Source organism: Lytechinus variegatus, chromosome 17 (genome assembly GCF_018143015.1).
Source record: "Lytechinus variegatus isolate NC3 chromosome 17, Lvar_3.0, whole genome shotgun sequence".
NCBI classification, from domain to species: Eukaryota; Metazoa; Echinodermata; class Echinoidea; order Temnopleuroida; family Toxopneustidae; genus Lytechinus; species Lytechinus variegatus.
The window spans coordinates 25,008,188-25,034,805 of record NC_054756.1 but is presented as its reverse complement, the minus strand read 5'-3'; the positions used below and the strand labels follow the sequence as shown (position 1 = coordinate 25,034,805).

Sequence of the window (26,618 nt, the reverse complement as noted above, 5' to 3'; positions counted from 1 at the left end):
TGCGGCTTATTTTCGGAGTTTATGAACGCAATTTTTATTGAATTATCCGCATTACTCTTAGGCGGCTAATTGGAGGATAGGTTTATGAAAAGGGTATAAGTTTAAATGACATTTAGTCCAGTGCCCCAATGATCTCTTTGTCTGCTGGTCATTTTCAATTTTGTACGATGAAAATTTGGATCATTAGCAGTTCATTTTAGAATCATAAGACTAAATGATGTTAGACCAAGTTGAGAACCCAAATAGATATTAGACAAAACAGGTAAACGGGCTCAATTGTAATTAGACCAAATAGTGAACTAGGATTGGACCAAGTGGGATGACCAGACAGAAAGTAGACCAAGTGGGTGTGGACCAAATGGCAGCTTACATATCAAATTACTCTAAACAAAAGCAAAAAATAACATTAAGCAACATATGTGCCTGGTTTTACATAGGAATGTTCAATATACTCTACCATGTTGAAAATAAAACAGTGCACAAACAAAATATGTTAAAGGGATGGTCCAGGCTGGAAATATTTTATCTCAATAAATTGAGTAAAATTCACAAAGCAAAATGCTGAAAATTTGATCAAAATCGGATCACAAATAACAAAGTTCTTCAATTTCAAAGATTTGCATTATTCCGGTGAAAAAGTTCTAGGCGTGTCTTTATGAATATTCATTAGTTCGGCTGATGATGTCATATCCCCACTTGTTCTTTTGTGTTTTATCATAAGAAATTAGGTTTATTAAAAAAATTCTATCAAGAACTAAAACAATTGGGTTGACAACTGATTAAGTGCATTAGTTATTCATTGCCGCAACTTATTTCATCATAATGGAGACACATCATTTACACATGTATGAAAAAATGAAACATTTGTGATTTCATGTAATAACATAAGAAAAAGGAAAGTGGATATGTGACATCATCAGCCCACCTAATGAATATTCATGACGATGTGCATATGACTGTTTTACAAAAATATTGATAAACTTTAAAATTCAATAACTTCGTTGTTATCCAATTTTGATTAAATTTTCAGCATTTTGCTTCATGAATTTCATTCTTTTTATTGATATATTTTCAGCCCGGACCATCCCTTTAAATATTCTTCGTAAGGTTTAAATTCGAACAAGGTGACCTTTAACCTCAATTTCTTTGTACATAATTTATGACATCATTTCACTTTAAAGTTAGCCTTACAATGCATGTGCAAGTCAAATATTTTCATCTTTTTCTATTCTATATACGCAATGAAATAATTTTTTGCAATAATGTAGAAGAAGCTATAAAACTAGCAGTAACTTCAAAGCAGTTATAGAATCTGTAAATTCTGTTGACAATCGGGACGATGAAATCTCAAGCTTTGAATATATACCCACAAGTATGAGCTTGGGCCTAAGATATTACCCTAATACCCTTACCAACTATATATTCAGCATAAATCTGTTGGCCAGAGAAACACTACAATCTTTGATTTGGGCACACAATGAAAACAATCAAATTCAATCATTACTTACTCAGGTACATAAAAAATTCAGAATCAAATTTCAAAATCAGATTTATTATCATTTTACTATAATAGCCCAATCTACATCTATTGATCTATTGATATCAAGTGCGAAAAAATAAAACTTAAACATCACAATTTCAACTTTATAATGCTACTGAAATGCAGGTCCACAATCTACTTTCAAAAGTATGCAGAATAAAGCAAAATACTTGATACGATGCAAGATACGTCAATCTCACAATTTCGACTAAATACTTGTTTGCAACGCTACTTAAATTCCCCAACTTACTTAAGTACGCAGAATAAAGCAAAGTATTTGATACGATGCAAGATAATAGGTATGTGCAGACTTCCAACCAATATCCACAACTATAAAAGAACTCTAAATGACATTGGTGTATGAAACAAATGAGGATGGGCTATTTCATCCTCACTGAAGCCAAACGCGCATCTAAAATTGACAAAATGGAATGCTGGGGGGGGAACCATCTTTTGTAAAAGGTGCTCCAAGATATCTTTTTTTTCTAAACAGAAGAAATTGATATGCTTGCACAGCATAATTGCCCATTGAGCAAAAAAAAAGTAGCCCTTACAGTGAAAGAAATAATCCTTATGATTCAGCAGTTGTTCCAATGAGGTCAAAAATATAGCCTCTGAAAATAGAAAAAAAATTAATTGTCACCTGAATGAAGTACATCTCAGAAAACAATGCTTCTCAATATGGTCTCAATCATACACATGGAATGGTAGCGTACAAGTTAAGGTAAGACTAGTATATCATACTATTCAAAAGCCCCAAAACGAGTGACAAAAAATGGTGATGAAGCCATTGAAACTTCAGAAAAAATAATATATTTCAATAAATGTACTGTATTAAAGTGGCTGAAATCATATGCTGGTACTGTATGACTGTTTAAAATTAAAAAAAAAAATCATAAATCCTTTGTGCATTGGTCAAAGCTCAAAGCACACATCATACCTGTATCAAGCTTAGAGTTGTACTGGAAAACACCAACAAAAATAAAGAATATTATCTCCATATTCCACAGAATTATTCTGAACTTTGGTTGAACTTATATCATGGTCTAAGTCTAGACTAAAATTATAAGTTATAATTGCTGAACATTCATTTCCTCTGTTCACTCGCTCCTCGTGAGTTTATGCAGATCTTCCCCACATTTCAATGGTGAAGAAAACAATTATATTGACCATTTCAAGACATTTTGTAATGCTTCGCGTTCAAAATGTGATAGTAAATTGATCGAGATTTACGTCCCATTTGAATAACCATACTTAATCTACGTCTTCAGACCATGATTTAAGTTAGACTAATGTTCAATGGAGCAATATTCCTTGACAAGATAAAGAGATTGTCATCATATCTTTATTTACATATTTGCTTTATGTACAATATACACTCATAGGAAATAAAACTTGAGATGTTGTCTTTACCGGCTCAAGTGTAAGCTACAATACCACCAAACATGTAAGTAATCACAAAGAAAAAACAAAGTTTTGACACAAAACATGTGATTATAATTTCCGAATTTCATTTTTCTTCACAAAATATTTTGATGTCAAATGAAAGTAAATTAAGAGCAAAAACATCCATTTAAACTCATGAAATCCAATCCCTATAAAAATATATATTTTTGGCAAAAAAAACCAGGTAGAGGAGTTTGAAATGAACTTTGATAAAATATTATTTTTCTACCTTAGAATCTCATTTTTTTGTTCATTTCAGTTGATATATTAAATTCATAATGAAATTAATGTAACATTTTTTTGCTAGTTTACCCCCATCACATACACCATTTACTGAAATATGATTTGCACACCATATTCACTGATGATATTGTCGAATTGGTCTTTGGACATATGTCTAGAGGGGAAAAACATCAGTGCGGTTTACAATGTATCTTTGCTGCTGGAGTTTCAAAAATATGCATAATACCTTTTATCCCTCTGCTTGCAATGAGATTAATACTGTTGACTCTTAAAACCCCACACCCAGTTTGAAAATGAAATGAGACAAAAAAGAGATGTATTCTACCATTATCTCAATAAAAAAAGGTACACCTTTGTCCTCATATGAGCATACTATTAGTCAAGATAATCCTGGAAGTTTGATTATAATACTGCCTAAATTGTGGAATACTCTTCAAAAATGGCACCCAAGTCTATTTTTTTCTTGCATCTATTCATAGAAACGGAATGCTAAAAATGAAATATTGATCATCAAAGAATTTCACCAAAAAATGGAGATGTTGAAGGCAACAGGAGGGGTATTCTTTGGGAATGTTGTCTATATGAATGCTGCGATGAATTCATGCAGTGTTTGTATGAGAGATAGCATCAAAAATAAGTAATATGTACATATTTATTTGAAGTCTACTTCAAACCTCAGATATTCTAGTAAGTCTTACAAACACTAATAAAGTAGTATGAGAAATTGAAATTCATCTATTTATTCTCTCGAATCTTGTCGTTGATTAAAAAATAAAGTCATCCCACATTTTTTAATGAAAAATTATACACTTGATATTTCAATTAGAGTGTAAATGTTGCTTATGCTTTCTTTCAAAAATATCTTAACAAATGCCCTTAACTGGTTGGAATGATGGAGCATCGGATTTCGATAAAAAATATGTTTCAATAATTTCATATACACAAAATAATATACTCTAACTTGTAAAATACCTCTAAAATCAGAGAAAAAAAATATAATTTTGTGTCTCCTGTTCTAGCTAATTGCTGTACAATTCAAGAAAATAAATCAAACAATGTTCAAAATTTATTCTTTTTTTGATTGATTTCTACTTCTAAACACCCTTCATATTTGGCAACATACGTCACAAATACCATGACATGAAACTTTCCCATGCTTCGATGTAACGCAACAGCCGTCAAAGTTTCGACACACGTTGCGAGGGATACCAACAGAGTTCAGGACAACGTATTGGTGGTTAGAATAAAAAAAGACTCATGTTTGGCTTAACAGCAAGAAGGGTACTAAACTTTGGCACATTTTGGCATCCTTACAATTACAAGCCTCTGTGTTGTTCCCCCGATTTGGTTTTGAGAGTTGCTGTAAATGATGAAATTTACACATACTCCAGAAATGTTCATGTCTGAAACTTATCTCACATTAACTCCATATCTTTCTAGATATTGTGCTGGCATAAATTGTGAGTGAAGCTTAGTTCAGTATACCTTGAATGCAATGGTAGATATTCTGCATTTTGTGCAAGTAAAAAAAAAACAGGGGTCATATTCCATCAGAACTTGGGGAGTTTTCAAGTCACTTCTTTGCCGATCTGGCACTTCCGAATTGATTTCCGAAATACTGCTTACCCTACCTTCGACCTTACTTTGACTGTATTCCTGGAATGAAATTTATGCTGGTTGTCATGACGAATGTCAAAGGTCAAGGGTCATGTCGTTAACTGCTGTACTTCATATGGTAGTTCACTCCTGCCATCAGCACATATAATTCAAATTATGGATAAGCTAGGCTCTGCACAATGTCTGGGGTACATTAACAAATGGAAACTGCACTGGGTGTCACAGTAAAGGTCATAGTTCAAAGGTCACGATATCCACCGCCATCTCCCATATCCTTGCACAGCTTTGTTGGTTTCTCTGCCGGATGAAAGGCACGACCCAGGTACAGAGGTCTCTTTAAAAGGCACACGGAGGTCAACGGCCTCACAGAGATGAAAGGTCAAAGGTCAGACGTCCTTCCTGACCTTCTTCTTCTTCTTGACTGGTTTGGCTTCGACCCAGTCATCTGAAAGGATTGATAAGAAACAAAATTGTCACCCAAAAAATAATTCATAGGATACAATCATGGTAATTTTCTTTAAAGCATACATAATAATTTGAACAACAGATTATGGAAAGTCCTTACTGATTTGCATCTGTAACAGTGGTGAAACATTGCATAGTTGGTATACAATGTATAAGAAAAATAGAGTAAATGATGAACTTGGATATACTAATAATGATATATTCGTATGGTGCACATATCCACCTTGATAGGATGCTCAAGGCGCTCCAATATTACCCCGGCTAAGCTCGGCTACTGATTACTGTGGTTACAGCTTTTTTGTGGATATATTTCACCATGGCTAAGATTTGACCCCACAGTCTTACCCACAACCCCCTCTTTCAAAGTCCGGAGACTAATCCACTGGGCCACAACGTACCACATGATACCAACTTACCTCCTCCTTCTCCCCCTGTTGCCCCGTCTTTCCTCTCCTCCGATGGTGCAGCCTCCACACTGTCTTGTGGTGTAGTTGGGCTTGGCTTGGTTGGGCTTGGCATGGTTGGGCTTGCTGGATCTGGACTAGGGGTGGGTTTGGGGGCCAGTCTCTCTTCTACTGTTTCTTCTGCCCTCTGTGTTTTTGAATCGGGGTCTAACGATGCTCCTGTATGGGGAAAGCGTGGCGAAACGGTACACTCGAGGTAGACACCATCTCAATGGTTGGGGAAAGGGGGGGGGGCAAGGGGAGCCATTAACTACACTATACTGCTAGGAAATTCCATAAAATATGTCTCATCCACTCAATGTGTCATCCCCCCCCATACCCAGTATAATAACTGTCCACTGCCTGAAGGTTAGTTACGTGCTTTGTTGGCTCAGTGGTAGAAATGCCAAATGAACGGGAGGTCTTGGGTTCGATCCCCGGCCGAGTCATACCATAGACTTATAAAAATGGGACCTTCTGCTTTGGCGCTCAGCATTTAGACTGGAGAAGGGTAATGATAACATATTATGTTATGCAGGGCCCGCTGGTATAGCAGTTTCCTAAATGAAGTGGCTACCCCGGGTAAATAAAATATTATTACTATTATATAAAAGATAAAATTATACAATCAACATCAATCATGTTCATGACATAATATATATCACAGCAACATCATAGTTCGGCTTTCATGGGAAAATTAAAATCATTTGGGTGCTTGCTAACCAAGATTGGGGAAACTATTAGGATACCCAATTTCACTCAATGACTGTTACAGTAAAGTCATTCTGAAGTCTCATTTCACCAAGGCCATGGACTAACTCTGTGCTAAAATTATGGAGAGCCAAAATTTTAAAGTTGCATTTAAATTATATGTCTACGATGCCCTTTCACAATTCTTTAATGGTGCAGACAAGTACCTTGTTTATCATTCGCAGAAGGTTAAGAAAAGGGTTAAGAGTCAAATGAGCTGATACAATGAACCTCTCCTGCTAGAGATATACATTACAACGAGCTATCCCGAATTGAACCTCAATTTTTTTATCATAGTTTAAAGTGATTGGTTAACATTGGTTTGAATTTTAAAAAATCTGAGCTAGAAGGTCACACTTGTCACCTGTGTCTGTGATATGTTACAAAAATGAAGCCCAGAAAAAATTGTGTTCAAAAATAATTATTTAGTGCTCAAAAAATTGAAATATAAAGTGACCGGAAACACCATCTTAATTTCATCCCATACACTTATGTGTACTATTTAGGTGTCTATAAGACGCCTATTTACAAATTTGGAGTTTGCCTTGTAGTTTTCGCTTTTCATTCTCAATAATGGTTGTTTTCAGGGTTTATCAGTTCTAATACATGCACTTGTACACACGTTTCATCTTGGTTTGAGAATTTTTTAAATCGGCTGCTCACAAAGTTAAACAATACCTTTAAATCATAACCGTTATTGCAAACTTGTTATCATAACAAGGTTTATGAAACGGGCCCCTGGTGGGACTTTCATGTCGTTCATAACGTTACAGGAATGGAACATGTTCTCAGGTGCCAAGTGAGCTACCAAGGGCTCTATCATTTAGCACAAAAATTGGTGGGTGCATCATCACGCTGTTAAAGGGGAATCCAACCCAAATGAAACCTTGTTTTTATAAGAAAAAGAAAAATCAGACAAGTTGATAGGTGAAAGTTTGAACAATATTGGACAAATAACAAGAAAGTTATGAATTTTTTAAAGTTGTAAAATATTGGTAATCACTATACCCATGGAGACTTCAAATTGGCCACCTATGTGATGTCATAGTGATGTAAGGCAAGGACTACTCTTCCATGTACTCCAATACATATTATGGCTAAAATGTCATTTTTCCCAAAAGTTTTATTTCAAATTATATTTTTCTTTCATGAGGACATTAAACAATATACTACCTGGGTTATATTTAGATTACTGCCCCAGGGGAATGGGTACTTAGGAGAAAACCACAAATCCCTGATAATAAAGTACATGGCCTATGGGAAAGTTGTCCTTGCCCCTTGTCATAATTTACTTACCCAGTTGCCAATTTGAAATCTACATGGTATTAGTGATCTCAATTTTAAAGCAGCTATATTTTTCTTATTGATTGTCCGATTTCTTTCAAACTTTCACCATTCTGTTTAATTCATTTTTCTCCTTCCCAACACAACATTCTATGGCCAAGGCTGGATTCCCCTTTAATTACGTTACTCATGACTTTACACACAACTGGAACAAGTCCTTAGGTGCTAAGTCAGCGACATAGGAATATGTCCTGTAGCGAAAGAAAAGATCACCAGTTGTTTGTAAAGTCACTCACAACCTATAACAGTTGATGAAACTCCCACCAGGGCCCATGGCATAAAAGTTAATATCATGGTAAACTTGCATGGAATCCTTGATTTTGATTGGCTGTTGGTCAGCGTTACAATTGGATGGCAAAGTTTCCCTAATAGTTACTTTTATGCAACAAGCCCCAGGACACCAGGTGGGTGTTTCATAAAGCTGTTCGTAAGTTAAGAGCGACTGGTGATCCCTTCTTGTGGTTAATGGTATGCACCAAAATGTTCATTGGCGATGGTTTAGCGTGTTAGAAAGGTTCACCAGTCGTTCCTAAAGTCGCTTATAACTTACGAACAGCTTTATGAAACGGACCCCAGTCCAGTAAAAAAGTCATGTGTAACTTACGAACAACTTTATGAAACAGCCCCCTGTACAAGTTACTAACTACAATTAATCCCCCCCCCTCCTCCTCCAAATGACATTAACTCTACTCACCTTTTGAAGCGAATTCAGGTTTACTGCTACTTTCTTCTGCTTCTACAGGAACTTGTTTTGATGCTGGCTTCTTGGCGGATTTCTTGGGAGATTTCTTAGGTGACCCTAGATGGAATAAACAGGGGACATATTGTTTTTTACTCTCATTTATGAATTTGCCAGAACTAAATGTTCCCTCCACCAATACAAATATGTATGGTCAAAGAGCACTTTCCTTCTCTGCCCCTGTACTCTGGAATTCTCTACCTTTACATATTATAATTGCATCATCATCCTTTTCCATATCTAAATCTATTCTCAAGACCTATTTATTCTCAAAATAATGTTTATTAATGTTTAATATAGTATGTTGTTAATTAAAACTTTCATTAATCATGTAACTTTTACCTATTGATGCAATTTGTTCTAATTTGTACGACATATTTTAGGTGTGAGGTTTAGGTTTAAAGGATAATTAAAATTAAGTTAAATACATAATTTGTATAAATTAGCAATTAAATATTTGTAAAGCACGTGGAGAGTCTTTTCACTATTATGCGCTATATGAAAATATTATTTTCGTATAAAGTATTATTTTTATATAACAAGTGGAATGCCTCTGGCCGTCTCACCTGCATCACGCGGTTCAATATAGCAGCAGTGCTGACTTTGAATACTACTCTAACTCGCACAAGATGTTCAGTGATACATGGTTACTCTTATGTCCACTTTTTATGAACTAGACCAATAAACTTACAGAGATATGATGGTTATTCAACAAAAAACCCCAACATGGCCAAAGTTCATTGACCTTACATGACCTTTGACCTTGATCATGTGACCTGAAACTGGAACAGGATGTTCAGTGATACTTGATTACTCTTATGTACAAGTTTCATGAATCAGATCCATAAACTTTAAAGTTATGATGGTAATTCAACAGATACACCCAATTCGGCCAAAGTTCATTGACCTTGGCCATGTGACCTGAAATGCGCACAGGATGTTCAGTGATACTTGATTACTCTAATGTCCAAGTTTAATGAACTAGACCAATAAACTTTCAAAGTTATGATGGTAATTCAACAGATACCCCCGATTCAGCCAAAGTTCATTGACCCTAAATGACCTTTGACTTTAATCATGAGACCTCAAACTTGCACAAAATTTTCAGTGATGCTTGATTACTATTATGTCCAAGTTTCATGAATCAGATCCATAAACTTTCAAAGTTATGAGGGGAAATCAACAGATATCCCCAATTTGGCCAAAGTTCATTGACCCTAAATGACTTTTGACCTTGGTCATGTGACATGAACCTCATGTAGGATGTTCAGTGATACTTGATTAACCTTATGTCCAAGTTTCATGAACTAGGTCCATATATTTTCTAAGTTATGATGACATTTCAAAAACTTAACCTCGGGTTAAGATTTTGATGTTGATTCCTCCAACATGGTCTAAGTTTATTGACCCTAAATGACCTTTGACCTTGGTCATGTGACATGAAACTCTAATAGGATGTTCAGTAATACTTGATTAACCTTATGGCCAAGTTTTATTAACCAGGTCCATATACTTTCTAAGTTATGACGTCATTTCAAAACTTTAACCTCAGGTTAAGATTTGATGTTGACGCCGCCGCCGTCGGAAAAGCGGCGCCTATAGTCTCACTTTGCTTCACAGGTGAGACAAAAACTATATATAGATATTATTTTTATATAAAAAATATTATTTTTATTACTATTTAATCCTTTAACAGATAGGAGGAAGGGTGTAAGGTTGAAGCTAAGCCCCTCCCCCTTGAGATCTCAGCATCCTATCACCAAAGCAATCCTTGTGATTTAGACCATCCTTATCTCAAAACCATTATTGGTCAATAGAATTAGTCATTGGTGCCCGAGTCAAAAGCAAATTTTCATGTTAGCAAATTATATGAAATAAATGATTGGTCATGTGATTGATTTCAGCCAATCATTTGATTAGGATTCTTATCACCATGGTATAACAAGTATACTATGACACTGGGACCTAGTTCTTACCTTGCTTTTCCTTGACTGGGCTATCTGGTTTCGGGCTGGTTGTGGCAAGGGGCTGGCTGGCAGGGGTCTCTGGCAAACTGGAGGGTTGGGCTGCCTCTGGACTTGCTACAGCAGATGATGCATTCTGCACCAATGGGAAAATTTGAAAGAGACGGGACTTGTACATTAATCACAGTGATGATCAACCTGTACGCACACTGCGATCATCCCAATCTAGTCTCTTACATACTCCACTATCTAAAATATCTTGGGGCGACCGAGCCTTTGCTCATGCCGGACCAGCCCTGTGGAATTCACTACCACAGGAGCTGAAGAACTCAAATTCCGCAACATCCTTTAAGGGCAACCTAACATTGCATTTGTTCACCAGCAGGTACTAGATTTGAAGACAGACATTTTTTCCTCATTTGCAATATACCCTTTCTTGTACTTCTCTTAGTTCTTTGTTATGCTTTGCTCTCTTCGAAGCCCCTTGAGCATTTAATCAAAATGGAAAAGACGCAACATAAATTATATGTAATATTATTATTATTATGATCACACGAGGTATCCGGTGGATGAGCATATTCAGACCAACTCAAAGTTCAAGAAGACCAGGGGCCCGTCTTACCAATCAATCGCAACTATGGAAAGCCAGCAAAGTCAACATATAAAATGCATGTTTGTTCAAAAGATTTTCTAGACATGAAAGTTTATCCATGAATTCATTGCTTCCTTGACAATTTGGTGCGTTCTCCTTTGTTTACAAAGGATATTTTGTAAATTTCCTGTAAAAAAATTATGGCACTGATGGATTTCCATAAAGTTATGTCGGGGGAATTTTGGTAGTATGAACGCAAATGACAAGAACTTGTATCCCATTAGGCGGTTTCAAACCGCCTCGATCACAAGAATCCCCGTTAAATTACGAGAACTTTTTTAGGCTGAAAAATACCCGTTAATTATTCCTGCATTCACACCACCCTGAAACATACCCTTCGGGATAAGTTCCTGAAGTTACGAGCATGCGCAGTATGGTCTGATAAGCAGGCAAGGCGCGAGATTCAAAATCACTAGCCCAGCAGCCACCCACAGCTCCCGCGCCCAATGACGACCAACGACACGCTGGGCTAAAAGTTCCCGTAATTTGCTTTCACATCGCCAAAATACCTGCGACCTTGGAAAAATCCCCGCGAAAGTTCTCGTAATTTCGCCAAGTACCTACTATTTAGCGGGTATTTTCTTTCGGGGAGATTACGCGTAGTTTGCTTTCACATTACCAAAATACCTGGTATTTTCTGATCGGGGTAAATTTCCCGATCAGAGAATACCTGGAACTGGCGAACTTCGAGGCGGTCTGAAACCACCCATTGATCACCACCATATAAATTAGCAAGTCCATTGGGCACAGGCACCTTGGGGCTACTGAGCTATTTTGAATTGTATCCTATATCTCATCTGCTACTTGGACCAATCGACCATACAACACATGCTCATAACTTTGAGAACTTATCCCAAAAATCTGAATCGGGTGGGTACGAATGCTGGAAATAATTATCAGGCATTTTGAGCCCTGAAAAAGTTCTCGTAGCAAAGTAATAATACATATAATTTAATAATAATACATATAACTTATATAGCGTCTTTTCCATTTTGATTAAATGCTCAAGGCGCTTAAGAGAGTAAGACATAAAAGTAAAGAGAACTAAGAGTACAAAAAAGGGCAAATTTAAAAATGAGGAAAAATGACTGTCTTCAAACCTAGTACCTGCTGGTGAACAAAAGCGATTTTAGGTTGCCCTTAAAGGATGTTACAGAGTTTGAGTTCTTCAGCTCCTGCGGTAGTGAATTCCACAGGGCTGGTCCGGCATGAGCAAAGGCTTGATCGCCCCAGGATTTTTTAGAAAGTGGGTTAAGCGAGAGACTAGATTGGGATGATCGCAGTGTGCGTGCAGGTTGATAGTGGTGTATAAGAGATTTGTTGTAATCGGTGCAGATCCATTAATGATATGATGAAACAAAAGTAGTGGGTAATGGGTGTTATAGATCTTTAGTTGGTTTGAATATGCCTACTATGAAAAAATTCAAAAAACACAAATGTTTTGATGGAGAGCTTATTAGTAGGAAATTTTTTAGGCTCTTAAATGATTACAAATTGAAGAGAGAAAATGGGAGTCGTTAAAGGTTGATCAACGTCTTAAAACATGCTCATAAATATTGACCAACACTCAGCCTCTTGAATCATTTTATTTTGTTGATCATCGATAATAGAAATCAAATATGTCATACCACTATTTTTTCCCATTTCAATTTCCTCTTTACAAAGGCTAAAAAAACAAATTACTTGACCACAATACTTAATTGCCTGAAATAAAAATATCAGGATATGAAATTCCAGGATGTGTAAACTAATACTTGTTTAGGAAAGAATTGAGAATGGAATGAAAGAAAAGAAAGAAAATACTTATTTATATTGTTGTCAAAACAAAATATACATCCACAATTTAATCTATGAAATTTCACCCATGTCATCAGAAAGTTATTCACATGTTCCTTCCTATTTCATGTGAATGGTATGGACATGAGTATCCTTAGGGTGTTATCATTTTATTTCGTGTGCGTATGTGTTTCTGTTTTTGCATGGAACTGGTCTCAGTCCCAGGAGACGTTAAATGGATAACTATCTAATCTACAAGGGAGTTAGGGTTGCTTTAAAAATTTGGTCAGTGATTTTTCACTAACCAGGGAGCATTACATAAAACTTTTTATAACAACAAATTAGCAAAAAAACAGTTAAACGACTGAAATCCTTGGGTGACAGTATATTTGCAACAGAATTTACGCATTTGTACAAGGCTTAATAACGTTACCCAGATCGTTCAGGTTACTCCATGCAACTGCTTGGCAGAGGAAAAATTAGTCAGTGAAAAATCACCAACAAAACTTGTAGTGAAACACACCCCCACCCCCCTGGTTCAAAAGGTAACTTGCTGATTGGTCTACACCAGCGCTTCTCAAACGGTGGGCCGCGAAGCTCTCTCAGGTGGGCCGCGAGAAGCTCCAGAGAGGAAAAAAAGAAAATTATAGTATATTTAACCGAAAATGGTATGTTTCATCGGTCTTTATGGGTCAAACAAAGCTAAAGGCACGTCAATAGGTAGCATGATGTGATATACATACATTTATATGATGGTTTCGATCTAACTTTGATGTGAACCTCAGGCCTCATGTGCATGTATATTGTGCATGTAGTTATTTATCGCCCATTCACCGGACCTTTGCAAATGCATTTATTTCTCAAACTGATTGCTTCGTATGTGCTTAAGAGCTTCATGTTCAAATTTCACGAAACATACTTTCATAAAAAAATGGACAGTGTTTTAAAGCGAAAGGGTGAGGGAAGAAACAAATCTACTGTTGAAAAGTGTCAGAAGGTAACTGTAATAAAACATGACCCTGAATACATTAAATTTGGATTTATCATTACTGCACAGTAATGCAAAAACTTAAGTTGAGACAAGTATAGTCATATCCTTTTTAAAAAAAGTTTGGTTGGTGGACCTTGAAAAAAATCTGAGATTCAAAGTGGTCCTCGAGTAAAAAAAGGTTGAGAAGCACTGATTAATAATTTTAGCACCCTTTTCAGTATTCCCTTTTTTAACCTGCAATATTTTGTGTAAGAGTACTTATATATTTTATTTATGTCTTGGGAGCGGCATGTGTGGGGGCTCATGCCTTCGGGCAACAGTGATGTATTTCGCTTTTATGCCCCCTGACCCACATGCCGTTCCCACTTTTCTTTGCATGTTAATGTAATGTACTGTAATTCTAATGTAATGTGTATGTACTTTTTATATTGGTCAAATAAACAATAATAAATAATAATAAAAGCTGGTTGTAAATTACACACGACTTTACGCCCAACTGACAACTGGTAACACTTTTTTGTGGTCATCTATATACACAAATTTTCATTGGTGCCCATGAAGCTCACCGAAAAAAGGTCACCAGTCATAAATGTAACTCGTTTGTGACTTGAACATGTACAAACAGCTTTAAGAAAGGACCTACCTAGCCCCCATTTCATAAAACTATGTATAAGAGCAAGTCTTTCTGGAATGTCAACTACCGTGACAACAGTGAAAATTCTGCTTATGAATTGGCTCTTCCAATGAAAGGTCTATAATCCAGCAAGAGTTGCTAATGTATCATAAATTTTAATGAAATGGTGTCCAGGTTCTCAAAAGATATTGAATTCCATCATACCTTGGCCTTTTTCTTTTTGCTTTTCTTTGACTTTGTGACTGTGAATTCCTCCTCTGCCTCTTCCACTTTGCCTTCAGGCTCTATCGGTGCATCCCCACTTTCTGTTGGTTCCACTACACTCTCGCTCGGTACCTCCTGTACTTCATCACTAGCCACAGTCGGTTCCTCAACCTTGTCAGTTGGTATCGTGGACGCAAAGTCGGCAACGGCGGCTGCAGCTGCTTTCTTTTTCTTTCGAGAGCTCTTGCTGCTGTTAGTGGAAGGCGACTCTACTGCCGCGGTAGGAGGAGGAGGAGGGGAGGCAGCTAAAGTCTCTGGAACTTTCTTCTCTTCAACCTTTTCAACGGATTTGGTCTGTTCATCGGTTTGGGTGGCGTTCTTAAAGAAAAAAACATTACACACATATCCATGGATTATTTACTAGAGAACCATGGAAAAGGGAATTAATAATAATAATCATAATAATAATAACTCTTATTCACCATGGTATTGTGTTCATACAACACATTTCATTCTTCATCAAACCATCCTTTCATTCTGTCATTTTCTCATGCTATTAATTCATGCCTCACTATCTCAACTACTGTTTCCATCTCCGTTCATAAGCTCACTATCATCATGTTTCCACCCCAGACCAGTTGTGTAAATATTGACCACGCTGCATTACCCCCACCATGAACAACCCCTATTCAACTCCATCTGTTTATACTTTCCTTATCACTTTGCCTTCCTCAGAATATGTAACTATGTAGAGTGAATTATATATTGTAGTTTAGTATAGAGAATAAAGTTAGTTGTGAATGTGACTCCAAGCCAAGCAGACATGCCTGGTTATTGAGTAGAGATCGAGACCGAGTTCAAATGTGTATTAGAGTTAGAATACACATACACAAAACATGGGTAGCCAATCTCAGCTGTAAACGTTGTTCTTCCAGCGGGCCCTGCACAACATAATATGTTATTACTACCCTTCTCCGTTCTCATACGTTGAGCACCAGACAAGAAGGCAGAAGGTCCCAATTTTAAAGTCTTTGGTATGACCCGGCCGGGAATTCACTAACAGCTAAATTCAATTTCAGTTGATTTGATTGATCAAGAGGTTTTTAAGTTGATTTGAACTTTACAGTGAAGGAAAAAACCTCAGGATCATGAAAATTACTTCTGTAATTGATTGTATTGATTATAATTTATGATTAATCATAAAAATTTGCCCACACTTAATCGCAAGCTTTCAGGGACCAGGCAACAAGACCTTACGATGAAAGCTTGCCACAGAAATCGTAAGTTGATAGAAGCTGATATCTTCTCTTTAATCTCACGATTATCCCCAACAAAATTTTTTCTGAAGCAAAGCCTTTGCATAGTTAAATCCATTTACAATTCACTTTCCCAAAACAACATTTTCATGCAACTGAATATATCTAATGCATCTCTCTCTTCATAAGAATTCATCGAGTCTAAACCAACTCCCACATGACTTCCTACACGAGACAAACAATGGAATTGTCAATTCATGTACACTTGATCCCTTGCTGTTTCTGTTAGGGGCAACACCCACCTCTGCAGTCAAATTAGACTCTGCAACAGCCACTTGCTCTGTGGTTTTGGTGCTGCTCTGTACACTGTCCCCTGAGGCTGTCATCTTGTGGGGCCTGGGGGAGAGCCTAGCTGGGCCTTGACTGGTAACCTCCTTCTGGCCTGCATTCTGCTTGTTCTGCTTGCGTTCTTTCTTGGAAATTGGAGTGATCCATCCTTCACCTAACAACAAAATAGAATAAATGTTCTATGTTATCCTTGGAAGGAATGTCTGCATATTTTACTCAGTGCTAAAGGCCAACTTATGATGGCATGGTAACCGACTAAGCAACTGTGGAATAATGGCCCACCTCAAAACTTGAGGGGCATAATATGGTGTATGTAGCAAAATCTATTTTTAGTTTCAAGCAGGGGCGAGTGACAAAAAACTTTGACCGGATTAAAATGAAAATGTAATTTTGTGTTAGACTGAAACGTATATAATGTAATATTCAGAAAATAGCATTATATCTCACCCCCTTTTCCTTTCCTTAGTTCTTTTATTTTCTATTTCCTTCTTTTAAATGTTTATTTTCTTGGTCATGGAACTTGCCCCCCCCCACCCATCTGTATGCTAGTTCTAACTTCTACTCTTTTCTCACAACAAAAATTTTCCGAACTCCTGTATGATAAGCTGGGCTTGCTGGCAAAGTGGCAAGTTAGCCCCATCAAAAGTTTTGGATTATTATGATGAAGAAAAAAAATGTAAAATTAATGAAATATGAATATTTGAAAAGATATTTCTAACACAAGACTAAAGACAACACAATTGATCAACAAGTGGAATGCCTCTGGCCGTCTCACCTGCATCACGCGGTTCAATATAGCAGCAGTGCTGACTTTGCATACTACTCTAACTCGCACAAGATGTTCAGTGATACATGGTTACTCTTATGTCCTCTTTTTATGAACTAGACCAATAAACTTACAGAGATATGATGGTTATTCAACAAAAAAACCCCAACATGGCCAAAGTTCATTGACCTTACATGACCTTTGACCTTGATCATGTGACCTGAAACTGGAACAGGATGTTCAGTGATACTTGATTACTCTTATGTACAAGTTTCATGAATCAGATCCATAAACTTTCAAAGTTATGATGGTAATTCAACAGATACACCCAATTCGGCTAAAGTTCATTGACCTTTGACCTTGGACATGTGACCTGAAACACGCACAGGATGTTCAGTGATACTTGATTACTCTAATGTCCAAGTTTAACGAACTAGACCAATAAACTTTCAAAGTTATGATGGTAATTCAACAGATACCCCCGATTCGGCCAAAGTTCATTGACCCTAAATGACCTTTGACCTTAATCATGAGACCTGAAACTTGCACAAAATGTTCAGTGATGCTTGATTACTATTATGTCCAAGTTTCATGAATCAGATCCATAAACTTTCAAAGTTATGATGGGAATTCAACAGATATCCCCAATTCGGCCAAAGTTTATTGACCCTAAATGACCTTTGACCTTGATCATGTGACCTGAAACTTGCACAAAATGTTCAGTGATGCTTGATTACTATTATGTCCAAGTTTCATGAATCAGATCCATAAACTTTCAAAGTTATGATGGGAATTCAACAGATATCCCCAATTCGTCCAAAGTTCATTGACCCTAAATGACCTTTGACCTTGGTCATGTGACGTGAAACTCATGCAGGATGTTCATTGATACTTGATTAACCTTATGTCCAAGTTTCATGAACTAGGTCCATATATTTTCTAAGTTATGATGACATTTCAAAAACTTAACCTCACGTTAAGATTTCGATGTTGATTCCTCCAACATGGTCTAAGTTCATTGACCCTAAATGACCTTTGACCTTGGTCATGTGACATGAAACTCTAATAGGATGTTCAGTAATACTTGATTAACCTTATGGCCAAGTTTTATTAACTAGGTCCATATACTTTTTAAGTTATGATGTCATTTCAAAAACTTAACCTCAGGTTAAGATTTGATGTTGACGCCGCCGCCGTCGCCGTCGGAAAAGCGGCGCCTCTAGTCTCACTTTGCTTCGCAGGTGAGACAAAAACTGTAATTTAGAAGTTGCAACTTTGCTTTATTAATGTCATCTTTTTTATGCCAAGTTATGATTAGCTCTCTGTGTAAATAGAGCACCAAGAGAGAGGAGAAAGACAGTCTATGGTGCATTTTCCGTTACTTTGATGCAGCTTTTTTACCTACCGGTATTTACATGTAATACGAGTGTTGCTTTTAAATCATATTACAAACAATTATTGACTTAATGGTTTCATGGACATGGAGTGACAGACACCTCCAAGCACCTGAACATATAATCCCTTCCCCACCTGCAATGGGTTCAATTCACTGCTCAAATTAGAACAAAATTTATAAATTTATCCTAATTCCTTGGTATTTTCTTTTCTTCCATACTGTTCAGAACTTAATCAGAAGTCAAACAACAGCAAAGTACAGCAGTGTAGGCAGTGTTCATTACAATGAAATGGGAAACAGTGGGAGGATATTGATGCCCTGTGGAGATCATTATTGCTTAGATTTTCCAAGAAACATTCATGTGGGATACAGCATAGCCATCTGAATGTCTTCGCCCACATACCAACCAATGTATGTAATGTACATGGAAATATATGGAACTCAAGCAACAAACACATTGACAGTCCGCCTCAAAACCCATGACAAGCCAGCCAAAATAGATTTTCATTAATTGCAAGAAAGCAGATAAATAAGCTTTAACTTGTCAAAATTGCTTGACTACAACCCACACAAGTACAGTCCCTTTTTTGTTACATTTTTAATAAGAATCAGATCAAATTACAACATTTACAGTAATTCAATGAGATTAAAGAAATCACAAATAATCACATTTACAAGGTTAAATTTTTGTATTACTTAGCTCATTGTTGATATGTAGTCTGTTTATTATGATAGCTTATTATATGTCATCCCTAGTGCTTATTAAAGCGTGTATATATGGTCATTCAGTATGAAGTCTGTTCTTTCATACAGCTTGTAATGTCCTGAGCATAATATCGTCTATCCTTCATACGACCTATTGAGTTTGCTGTACAGCTGAATCTTTGGATAATTTATGTTTATGAACCCTGGCTTATAAGTTTACATCTAGGTACCACTTATAACAGATTATTTGACAAAAGTACAGTAGGCCTACTTGAAGCAATGCAAGAACAATTTAAGTGATACAGTAGTTACACACACATACTAAGGAGACAACAAAGTTTGAAGACTATTGAAGTGCATTCAAAAGGTAGGCCTGCAGAATGTAAAGTTGACCAAGCTAAATGTATGTCTGAAAATGAAATTAGAAATTTGTACACCACGGACTACGGAGAAGATTTATTCTTTTGATTTTCAAAATTTTGACATTTCGAAGACTGAATTGAGCCCCATTTCAGTTAGTTAGAATGAACCTTGCCTCAGATCAGTGGCGGATCTAGGGGAGGGGGCACAGCCAGCACGTGCCCCACCCTTTGAGAGGCACAATTAAAATTTGTAATGTACTGTAAAAATACTGTTAAAACAGAAGTCTTTTTTGCTTGTAAATATTTTTGTGGATGAAATCCCTTTAATTTTTGGTAAAGACCCTTTTTTTCTTTTTTCTTTTTTTTGCTTGTCAAAATTTTTCCTCGAGAAAATGTGCCCCCCCCCCCTTTCGAAAAATCCTGGATCCACCCCTGCCTCAGATATCTACCAATATGAAAGAGAAATCAAGAGAAAAGTTGTATCTGAAACTGAATGTGCATTTCCTGGAAAAGTACTGCTCCTTTTTTTACCTTTATCAATATCATGCTAATTATAAATTGTTGAGAGGTAATAAAACTACAGTAAGTGCTTAATTTTGAAATACTAGACTAATGGAAGTATCAATCTTATTTCACATCCTGAAGTCGGACATACGAGCGACAGTAGGATAAATATTGATCAACAAAGGCAAGATTCTCTTGATTTCTTTCTAAACATATTCTGAAGGGCAGATGCACATTCAACCTGTATTTCTATTCTTTCACTGCACAAATTTGTCTGTTCAGCATAGTTATCTTATTATTGTACACATGTTCAATAAACAATTTGGACATCTGGGGGGTGTTTCACAAAGATTTAAGTATGACTTAGGTCGCACTTAAATGTTGACGCGTACATGATATGCAACGCGCAATCTTATTGATCAATACGCAGAAGTGCGCGTCAGCTTGGCATGATCTGACCAATGCTGTTATGCCTTTTATACTGCGCGCAACTAGACACTTAAGTGCGACTCTAAGTCATACTTAAATCTTTGTGAAACACCCCCCAGGTCACATACAGTGGGGACACGACATTTGCTCGTGCGACACTTGGTCTGGGGGCCGTTTCATAAAGCTGTTCGTAAGTTTAGAGCGACTTTAAGAGCGACTGCCGACTGGTGACCTTTCTTACGCGCTAAAGTATTGCCAATGAATATACTGATGAGCCGTCATTTACCACAAGAAAGGATCACCAGTCGTTCTTAAAGTCGCTCTTAACTTACGAGCAGCTTTATGAAACACCCACCAGGTCCTAATATCTCAAAGGGCATAGGGTTCGAGTCAGGTTTGTAATAGAGTTTTGGTTTAGAATAAGTTAAAGATAAGAATTAGGGTTTTATTTAGCTTTATTTTTAGAGGTTAGGTTTAAAGGACAAGTCCACCCCAACAAAAACTTGATTTGAATAAAAAGAGAAAAATTCAACAAGCATAACACTGAAAATTTCATCAAAATCGGATGTAAAATAAGAAAGTTATGGCATTTTAAAGTTTCGCTTATTTTCAACAAAATAGTTACATGTCTATGAACGAGCCAGTTACATCCAAATGAGAGAGTTGATGACATCACTCACTCACTATTTCTTTTGTATTTTATTATATGAAATATGAAATATTTTTATTTTTCTCGTCATTGTCATGTGAAATGAAGTTTCATTCCTCCCTGAACACGTGGAATTCCATTATTTTAACATTTTGTGCTTCAGGCAATGAGGTCCTAATTATCAAATTCGTAAAAATTGAAATATTGTATAATTCAAACAATAAAAAACAAAAGAAATAGTGAGTGACGTCATCGACTCTCTCATTTGGATGTAACTGGCTCGTTCATATAACTATTTTGTTGAAAATAAGCAAAACTTTGAAGTGTCATAACTTTCTTATTTTACATCCGATTTTGATGAAATTTTCAGCATTGTGCTTGTCTGATTTTTCTCTATTGATTCAAATCAACATTTTTCTGAGGTGGACTTGACCTTTAAATTTCGGCTTAACATGCAGATTTTTAATCAGAGCAAACCAATAAAGTAAATGTAGGCATTACAATCCTCCTGTTGTAATAGACTAGTTCGTAGTTACTTCATGGACAATTTTGGTCAAATGACCTTTCATTTCTTTCATTATGATAGGCAGATTTCAAAGCAAGATATTACGTAAGCTTGCCTTACATAGCAGGATGAAGAAATTGAATAGACCAGGTGACTAGAATAGCACACCAATGAACATTTAATGAAGGTATTTGTTGCATTCCTACTTTGAATGCATATCTTAGCATGTTGCACAATGTACTTGGCAAACTGTGAAATACCAGTCGTTCGTGGACGCATTGTTGTTTTTTGTGGATGTGAATGAAAACCACTATTCAAAAGAATATATGAATAATCAAGACATCAAAGTTGGTGCTTATCTCATTAGATTTTAAACCACCATGTCACTTTAGTACAAATGACCTTCCTCTGATCATGCGCAGAAAGGAACTACAAACTGGCTTATTGCAAATAGTCAAATACTGAATGTAGTTTGCAAAGAATTCCTAGATTGGCTATCACTTTCATGTTTTAACCCACATGGACTACTATAAATTTCACTGTTTGGTCCATTCAAAACTTATCATTTATTCTATTGCCAAGATGGTCTAATCCAGCTTCTTCTAGATTCATCAGTTTACTCCTTGTTTTCAAAAACGGAAATTAGGTTAAAAAACAGTCCGTCCAAAAAAAAAAATCAGAATCGAACGAACCAAGTAGTGCAAGGCCAAGCGGGTATCCAGTGAAATGGGTATATACACACACTGCAGCTTAATTGGAAAATACCGTAGACAAAATGGTAAACAGGCTTTATTGCAATCCGACCAAATGGCTACTAGACGAACTGGTTGATAAACTAGGATTAGACCAAAAGGAAGACAGAGTGGGTGAAGACACCCCCGGCGGATACAGCCTACAGCTAGGATCAGAGCGCACTGCAACGCAACGGCATTTTCGAGTTCAAGTCCTGAGCATCCAACTAGGCCTTCATTCTCCGACTTACGCAGAGATCCATAAGGTTACATGTAGCTTAGTACATATAGTTAGTATTTTATAGTGTTAGCCACGGTACAACAATATTTTGTCTCATAACTAGTTGGTCTATACTAAGCCTGAGTCATATCGATTATTTTGAAAACCGGTGTTCGACAGCTCTAATTCGATCGAACATCGATGCATCGAATATTGAAGGCGGGGAAAATGTAGTCTTGTTTTTGCGTCGATGCGATGCGCTTTGCATATGCACTACGCACTGACGGTATGCGCTGGCGTTGGCCAGGTGAGCGTTGCACAAGCAGATGACAGAGCAAAGTTCGTTTGTATTTTCCATGATCACAAAACACACAAAAAAAGGCCGGGGACCAAAGCAGAATTCTTCCCAAAATGTCTTCAACAATGATATTTGCAGATGACAACATATAAGTTTAAAATGAAACAATAATAAAGACATGAATCACGCAGAGTCGATCCGAATGATTTTCGGTCAACTAGCATTCGCAGTCCATTCACCAGCCCCGTCCGCAGCTCCGTACACTCACTTTCCCGAAACGACAGGCGTGCTTGACGTCAGCGTCAGCAAACAAGTGCAATCAACGGAGAGCGCTGTAACTTGCCTGAGATTGTGTAGTTGGATCCAAAATGAGCTCCAAATAAATTTATGGGAATAAATACGTTATTTTCTCCGGATGGTCATTTGAATTGTTATTCAATGCTGATATAACGATTGTGAGGAAAGATTGTGGAATATGAGTTATGACGATGTTCGAGAATTAATCCTGATAATGACAATCCAGTTTTTAGACGCAATTGAGCATGCGATCAAAATAAATACGAATGTTTCGAATCGAGCCCTAAATTAATCTAAATTATTACGATTTAACAAGATTTTATGGTCATACTAAGAATATTGACGATGTCAGCAAAGTATGTTATGTTCATATGGAAGAATTAATACTGGGATTATTTCTGTTATTCCATCTCTGGACGTCTCCTCCAAGCTCCGAGAAAATAAGCACAATGCGCATGCGTGTTCGATGACGTACGACATATTTTCCCATTCATGAAATCAGAGCCCAAAGTTGGGCACAAACTAGCTTCAAATTGATGGGGGGAAAAATCAAACGCAATTTTCTCTGTTTTGTCATGTAAGATGTTATTATATGGTGATATTACGAACTTGAACAGAGTTTTTGCATGTACATGTAGACAGTGTTCGAGAATCAATCCTGACGTGATGATTATTTTTTTTAGACAAGTGCACTAGCTCGACTCAAGAAGTCAAGTCGATCGTCATGAGATGTCCGCCATTGAAAATTGAAACGAAATACAAACGTTTCACATCAAGCTCTAAATTTATATTAATGATTATCATATGCAAATTATTGTTAAATATTACGAATAAATAATATTCTATGGTCATGATATTAACATTGTTCATGAAAGCAAGCTTTATTTTACGTTGATCGCGTCAATTTCCGGTCATTTTCTGGTTTGATTAAAGAACAGTACTGCGCATGCGCATGCACGATCGATGGCCATGACTTCCATTCATCAATTCATCGTGCATAAATTATCTCGGCACGAGCAGACGAGTAAGACTCGAACTATGATCGAAATAAACTTCAAAATAATGGTGAATAGCATCATAATTACTCAATCGGTTTCATTTTGGGGGCAATAGAAATCAAGTAAGTAGTAGTAAAGTTGGACATTACTGATATTTTGATGACTGATTGTGTAAACCAAACGAATCGGCCGGCCGACGTATTTTTTTTTTTTTTCGATGCACCGATTTTGCAAAATCTGCATCGGTGTTCGATGACATCGATCGAACACCGATTTTAAAATCGATTCGACTCAGGCTTAGTCTATACCATTTTCTTTTCATTTATTTTGCCCAAGTAAAACTTAATCCTGTTAGACCAAATGGTACATGGACTAAATGGCTATTGGACCAACTGGTTATTAGACGAAATGGTGAGTTGGCAAAATGGCAATTAAACCATGTGGATAGTGGACGGATTGGTAGTAGACCAAATGATAGTAGATGAGTTGTTACTAATTGGACAAATTGGCATTAATTATACCAATTGGAAATAAACCATTCTGAAAACCCACCTCCTTCTTGCTCTTCCCTCTCCTGGCTAGCACCGTCATTTATTTTCTTTGGCTTTGGGGCACTGTTAGATGTGGTGATCTTGGGTACAGCTGGCTTGGCCTTCTTAGGAGAGGCATTGCTGCCGTTACTGCTCGGAGAAGTCTTGGCTGGCGCAGCCTTCTCCCGGCTCTCTTTCTGCGTTGGAACAGATCCATTTGTGCTTGCTTTCTCTGGTCGCTGTAGAGATGCAACAATTGCAATGAGTATCATTCATCACAGAATTTAGTTTTATTTCATATCATTTTAAGCAAAAGGTGTACTGGGGCCCTTAACACAAAACTACATGTAAGCAATGATCATAGAACATTTTTCTACGATTGATTCCATTGACTACAATGTACAATCAATCGTAAAAATTAAGCATACAATCAATTACTAGCCTTTGTGTTAGGGGACCCTGATCAATGTTTCTAAACCAGTGTCATTTTCTCAAGGTCAACTGATCAAAACTAGGTGGCGGTTTTTTAGAGGATAGAACTCATTTGCTAATACCAAATTACTCCATAAACAGACATTGCAAGGGATCAGAAAGTAAAAAAGGTCGGGAAAACATTTTACGTTGACCAATAGTAGTACCATCTACCATTAATATATTTAGCTTGTCAATCTAAATATTTTGCCAAGACGTTTATTGAAATCTGATGCTTATGCACAAAATGCTAAACCTGAAGTGGTTACGAAAGAGAATGTAAGTGGTTAATAACACGGCTATCTAGGCTTTTGTCAAGGAAATCAGTTGCACATAATCAATGGGCCAACTGATCAGCAAGACTAAACAATTGAAACAATGTAGTGTTTGATTCTTTTTCAATTGTTTCGCTCAGTAAACAGCCTATTGTGTTTGCAAATTCAAAATGACATTGATTTTCGTTAAAATTTCATATTTTCTTCTTGCATTCAGACAAGATTTTTAGCACATCTAATCCTCAAATTCGTGGAATGTTAAACAATTCATTTCAATCCAATCCTAGTACACTAACATTACAAAGTAAAAGAAGGTTTTACATTAATCATTTAACTAATAAGGTCTAATAAATTCTGTTCAAGAACATATCCAAAAATCCAATGACCAAACAAGCTATAAAGAAATAGGTCTACCAGCCTGTGCATAAATATATGTATATGATACAAATTAAAACATGTCCTTTTCAGGAACAATCAACATACAAAAAAGATGAAGAGAATTCAATTTTTTAGAATGAAAATGAAAGAGTAAAAAAAATAGATGGGGCGGGGGCCGGCATGCATGGCATGCAGGTCATGAGGAACAAAATAGGGTAAGAAAGAAGGGAACAGGTTAATAAATGTATGTTAGATATTGATATACCGTAAGTCTAACATTAACACACATTAATAATCAAGTTAGTCATGTTAGTTATAGAATTAGAAAGCATACCGATGATGTTACTCTTTTCCTGCCCCGTCTGGATTTCTTGTCATTGGACTCATCATCAAAATCGAAACTCGGTGGTTGCGGACTGGTCATGCGAAATCCAAACATGAAAACGAGACAAACGAGAACAACCACGGCCAAAACCGGGATCGTTATGTGTGGTGGAACGACGCTTTGGGCATCCATGTTGGGTTGTTGACCGTCACCTAAAAAAAGTGAATTTCGCAGTCATTTAGGAGTTCGTAGCAGTTTTCAAGTTCACCAGCTGTTCACAAACTAAGTTCGTGTCAGTGCATGATTTTCAGCGTACAAAACATAAATGGCTGATTTTTGTACACGTACTAACTATAGTACTAGTGAC

The 26,618-nt window shown here is 36.7% G+C and overlaps 1 protein-coding gene across 1 annotated transcript; it reads right to left on the bottom strand.

Annotated features, from left to right (window-relative positions):
- Positions 1-1,268: 1,268 nt before the first annotated feature.
- Positions 1,269-26,618, bottom strand: LOC121431402 (nucleolar protein dao-5-like). Its single transcript, XM_041628967.1, has 8 exons — positions 26,261-26,618; positions 24,825-25,041; positions 16,367-16,566; positions 14,809-15,186; positions 10,564-10,687; positions 8,543-8,647; positions 5,728-5,934; positions 1,269-5,291 (listed from the first exon to the last, which is right to left on the bottom strand). Exons 1-8 carry the CDS (start codon positions 26,441-26,443, stop codon positions 5,233-5,235), a joined length of 1,473 nt encoding a protein of 490 aa, XP_041484901.1. The 5' UTR covers positions 26,444-26,618; the 3' UTR covers positions 1,269-5,232.

Excerpts from the sequence above, each read along its gene's own strand:
- LOC121431402 (XM_041628967.1), bottom strand. The coding sequence starts at position 26,443 with ATGGATGCCCAAAGCGTCGTTCCACCACACATAACGATCCCGGTTTTG. Across the intron at positions 25,042-26,260 it reads GGAAAAGAGTAACATCATCG|CGACCAGAGAAAGCAAGCAC; the intron begins GTATGCTTTCTA and ends GCATCTCTACAG. Across the intron at positions 5,935-8,542 it reads ACCTGAATTCGCTTCAAAAG|GAGCATCGTTAGACCCCGAT; the intron begins GTGAGTAGAGTT and ends TTCCCCATACAG.